Source organism: Pangasianodon hypophthalmus, chromosome 3, assembly GCF_027358585.1.
Source record: "Pangasianodon hypophthalmus isolate fPanHyp1 chromosome 3, fPanHyp1.pri, whole genome shotgun sequence".
Taxonomy (NCBI): domain Eukaryota; kingdom Metazoa; phylum Chordata; class Actinopteri; order Siluriformes; family Pangasiidae; genus Pangasianodon; species Pangasianodon hypophthalmus.
The window spans coordinates 925,001-930,000 of NC_069712.1; the positions used below are offsets into that span (position 1 = coordinate 925,001).

At 40.9% G+C, this 5,000-nt stretch overlaps 2 protein-coding genes and 1 long non-coding RNA gene across 3 annotated transcripts in view; all 3 read left to right on the forward strand.

The window, feature by feature from the left end:
* Nucleotides 1-415, forward strand: part of LOC128317993 (uncharacterized) — a 2,672-nt gene extending 2,257 nt beyond the window's left edge. Inside the window, exon 3 of the long non-coding RNA XR_008301387.1 lies at nt 90-415. This is a non-coding gene — a long non-coding RNA (uncharacterized LOC128317993). The remainder of the gene's footprint in view (nt 1-89) is intronic.
* Nucleotide 416: 1 nt separating this feature from the next.
* Nucleotides 417-1,259, forward strand: LOC128318002 (protein krueppel-like; the record flags this gene model as incomplete). The annotated part of the gene is made up of 1 exon (XM_053232340.1): nt 417-1,259. A coding segment is annotated over one exon (447 nt), but the record flags the coding sequence as incomplete, so codon positions are not given.
* Nucleotides 1,260-4,807: 3,548 nt separating this feature from the next.
* mxd4 (MAX dimerization protein 4) overlaps nt 4,808-5,000 on the forward strand; it is a 33,957-nt gene continuing 33,764 nt past the window's right edge. The window contains exon 1 of the mRNA XM_053232290.1: nt 4,808-5,000. This exon is cut by the window's right edge and continues 2,142 nt beyond it. The gene's annotated coding sequence lies outside the window, so the exon portion shown is untranslated.

The following is a 5,000-nucleotide window of genomic DNA, read 5'->3' on the forward strand; positions in this document are numbered from 1 at the left end:
AGCAACATTAGCCTCAGATTCAGTGCAAAACTAAAGAAGCGAAACGAACTTGTCTTAGCTGATCATCTTTACTTTTTTTTTTTTTTTAGGAAGTTGTCCTGATGAAGGCACTTCGAGTATAGAAGCTGAAAACGACGTCACTGTTGCTGATGCATCATGGGAGAGCAGCGTGTTTGACTCTTCCCCACACAGCCTCCCGTACTCCGGAGCAGACATCAGTGCAGGAACGTCCATTAATGATTATTTCATGCACAGAGACGCCGTGTGTTCTTACGGCACCGAGGTCGGCTCTGTTAGTAACGCGACTTTTCCTGAAGGTCACTTCCCACACGCTGACGAGCGAATCGTCTCTCAGTCCCACGCCGGCCCGTTTAAACCCGACAGGTTCGTGGCGTGTAAATATTGTGGGAAACACTTCCCAGCGTGTCCACACGGGCGAGAAGCCGTACTACTGCGCGCTGTGCGGGAAGCGCTTCAGTCAGGCGTCCAGTCTGAAGAAACACTACGGCATGCACCGAGGAGAGAAGCCCTTCAGCTGCCTGCACTGTGGAAAACTCTTCTCAGATCAGAGCAATCTGAAGAAGCACGTCAACGTGCACACGGGCGAGAAACCGTACGGCTGCGTGCAGTGCGGCAAAACCTTCAACCAGTCATCCAACCTGAAGACACACATGAAGATCCACACGCGGGAGAAACCGTTCAGCTGCGAGCACTGCGGCCAGATCTTCGCCTACAAGAGCAGTCTGGTGAAACATCAGCAGAGGAACTGCCTTACTCTCCAGAACCCGCTGCAGAACCCTCTCCAGAACCCGCTGCAGAACCCTCTCCAGAACCCGCTGCAGAACCCGCTGCCACAGTTTTAGACCTTTCTAAACCTGGAGGTCGTGTTCTGCAGACTGTAGAGTCTAGAGTCTATCTGACCTGCGCTGGAGTAATTCCTTCATGTGCTCCTGACTTTTATTTCTCTCTGGATTAATAATCTCCTCGTCTCCAGAGAACAATCCCTGCACAGATACTTCCAGGAGCACGTGCCTCTGAAGCGTACGCTCGGTCCCCTGCCTAGTGCTCTAATATAAATATACTCTATACGGTAAAGACCTACAGACGCTCTCGTTTTTTAGGTTAAAGACATTCCCAAGTGAACTGATTAAATACAGAGAAAGTAAAAAGACTTTCACTGCAAGCCAGGGTTTCCTTTTTAATAAATACCCACCTATGTGTATAAAATTATAGAATTCATCATTAAAATAATGAAAGTAGCCACTGGAACACGTTGTGTAAGGATCTGACAGCGAGATGGTTTAGTTCTTCAGTTTCATGCCTGTAGAAGAATGGATTTTTTTTTAATATTCTGAATGAAAACAGACACACTCCTGCAACACTAAAGTGAACGGAAAGCTACATACAGTGCCTTATTATTATTATTATTATTATTATTATTAGTTAACCAAGTTAACTTATTAAATTTAGAAATGAGACAGATGGATGGACTGATAAATGGACAGAGTGAGAGAGAGTGAGAGAGAGTGAGTGAGAGAGAGAGAGAGAGAGAGAGAGAGAGATGGATGCTCACTGTAATACTGACTGTGTCCACAGGGGGGCAGCAACACACTGCTAAACTTTCAGGGAACTGGAGTGTGTGTGTGTGTGTGTGTGTGTGTGTGTGTGTGTGTGTGGTGGAACGTTGTCCACATATTTCTGTTACTCCATTACACACACACACACACACTCTCTCTCAGTTTTCATGTGCTTTATTGACAGCGGTAGGTGTGTGTTGCCAAAGCAGGTATGAGTGAAGAGTAAAAACAGGAGAAATAAAAAGACAAAACAAAATAATACTAATAGATTTAAATAAACAAAACAAATAGTGCAAACACTGTACAGAAATTAGGAACAATATAAAGGCACTATATACAGAATAATTAAAAAGAAGGATAAAGTGATTAAAATTACAGAATAAATGAGAATTCACCAATAAAGGTAAGAAGAATGTAAAGTGCTAATAATAAAGAAGAGTGAGAGCAGTGAGGAGAGACGCGAGGGCGAGGCAGATCACTCACTGCCCCTCATACTGCATCTGTCTCTCTCTCCGTCTGTCTCTCTCTCTCTCCGTCTGTCTCTCTCTCTCTCCGTCTGTCTCTCTCTCCGTCTGTCTCTCTCTCCGTCTGTCTCTCTCTCCGTCTGTCTCTCTCTCTCTCTCTCTCTCTGTATCTGTTTCTCTCTCCATCTGTCTGTCTCTCTCTCTCTCTCTCTCTCTCTGTATCTGTTTCTCTCTCCATCTCTCTCTCTCTCTCTCTCTCTCTCTCTCTCTCTCTCTCTCTCTCTGTGAATGTTAGATGGGTGTCTCTGGTTCGACATTATGTAGGTCAGCGGTTTTGGGTTACTGATTAGAAACGTGTGAGAGAGAGAGTGCATTAGCATGCTAATATACATGCGCACACACACACACACACACACACACACACACACACACACACACACACACCCTGTCCTGAGAACCTGAACACACACATGACACAGACAGGAAGTGGTGAAACTGGGTGACTAAACAGTTTTCATCACGACAAAACACACACACAGAGTCATATAAGTTTCCAACATAATGGCGATATAAATATTGATCAGAGCTGCGTTCTGTTTTTCTTACTTTCCTTATTTTATTTTATTTTTTTTTACCTTGGGGGCGGAGCTAATGTCTAGGTTAAAGAATCAGAATCAGTTTTTTAAGAGATAATTAACAGATATGATTATTATCTATATTTAGAAACGGTTTAAAGTAGAAGGTTGTGAGTTTAAGGTCTCGGAAAAAACCCTTAACAGTCACATGATCACGTGCTTCTGTCCCAAATCTGAGTCACTTTTATATTAAAATCATCTGCAGAATGAAGGAAAATCTGCAGCACATCAGGATTTAATAAACAGCACTGGGTTTTATACACTGTTCACCTCGGCCAAATAATTAGGAATTTATTGAGATGTTTCCTGTCCTGAGTGGCAGAGAGTTAACTTCCAGAAAAAAAAACAGATGATGATGATGATGATGATATCATCTATTTTTCATTAAAAAAAATAGATATTATCATCATCATCTGTTGATAGATATCATCAAAATAGATATCATCATCATCTGTTTTTTTGTTTCAGATGGACAGGAAAGATCTCAATAATTTCCTAATTATTTGGCGTAGAGATGATCGATTGCGTCCTGTCACAGGCTGCATTTACACGCACATCAAATTCCGTTTAAGGTCCGTATTCCGAATATGATGTTTATATGCGTACAGAAACCGGAATATTCCTGTATAAGTGGTTTGGTTGTTGTATGTTTGCCTGAGCTGCTGTTCCTAAATACTTTTTTTCTGAATAAGGTGTTTACATGCAACACGTTTCTGATTAAAACAGGAATATTCCAGGGACAGGATTCGGAATCTGGGGAATCTGAATATTGCCTTAATCTGAATCGGATTGCGGCGTTTACATGCATGATTCAGTACTAATTATAATATCGCCAAATTCTGATTAATATGGGGATATTGATGTGCGAGTAAACGTAGCCAGTGAGAGACGATTAAAATCCACTCAGGGTCACAGTTCAGCAGTGAAAAAGAACTTTTCTTTGTCTGGATTATAAACACAGCAAGTTTCATGTTTTTATTTATTCACTGTGTGAGCTCACAGAGTGTTAATTACCTGCAGAACATAAACACACACACACACACACACAAATGCACACAGAGTGTTAATTACCAGCAGAATATAAAATAAAGTATAAATACTCTGAGTGTTAAACACAGATCTGCAGTGTGATGCTGCTCCATCTGTTCCCTTAATTTTAGACTGAAATGTGTTTAGACGCTTAAGACGCTGTTGTTGTTGTTGTTTATGATGCGGTTTCTGTGTGCGTGTGTGTGTGTTTGTGCGTGTGTGTGTTTGTGCGTGTGTGTGTTTGTGTGAGTCTCAAACCTAACGAGCCATTAGCATAAACACAGTTAACCAACTGGAGACAAGTGTGAAAAACCCCACTGAGGACATTAGCACGGAGCTGACGCCACAGGTCGGGGGCGTGGCTTATTCCCTGCTTCACGATAATTGAAGTACGCTGCTTTGATTTTCTTTTAAACGTGTATCAACGTTGTGAACTAGAAAAGTATCTTACAGGACTGAACTGAAAAAAAAAAAACACATGAAAAAAATTATACGTAGTTCAGCGACTCTAATTTTTTAAACATGAACCATTCTCTGTTTCAGTTTATCCAATCGCACGCCTTCGTGTGTCACCTGTTAACGTGAAACAGTGCTACGAAACACAACATAACCACTTCACACTGTCTTACACACAAAGGCATAAATCTGTTATTAATGTTTTAGAATTAAAAGTTAACTCTCTTCAGTTTGTTCATGCATATACACAAAAGCGCAGAGAGCCAATCAGAGCCCTGGTGCTATAGCTCCGCCCACAAAGTGCCTGAGGCTGAAACTAACAACTTGAATTAATTTAACTTTTTCTTCTTTCTTCTTTTTTTTTTTTTTTTAAAGTTTGTATTCTGTACCAAACTCTTCATCTTTATTTCATCACTCACAGCTTCATCTAATTATTATTATTTTTGTTGTTGTTGTTGTTGTACACTTGTAAAGCTCCTCTGAGTAAAATCATATGTGTGCCTGTGTGTGTGTGTGTGTGTGTGTGTGTGCATGCATGCATGTGTGTGTGTGTGTGTGTGTGTGTGTTACTTATTGCTCAGCACTTTGATAAGTGTGGAAACAGGAAGTGACACGCGTGACTTTCAGTTTAGTGCTTTTTTTTTTTTAATTCCAGTCTCCATATTTGGATTGCTGTGTCATCTGTCCATGTCGTTTTCTTTCTAATATCGTTCTTTATTTCTATTTTTAAACTTGTGTAAGTTCTCTCGAGTTCCATTACTGTTTTGTTTTGTTTTTTTTGGAACGTATAACAAAAAACATTCCCACTGTCTCAAATCAATCTCTCGTTCCGTATTTAG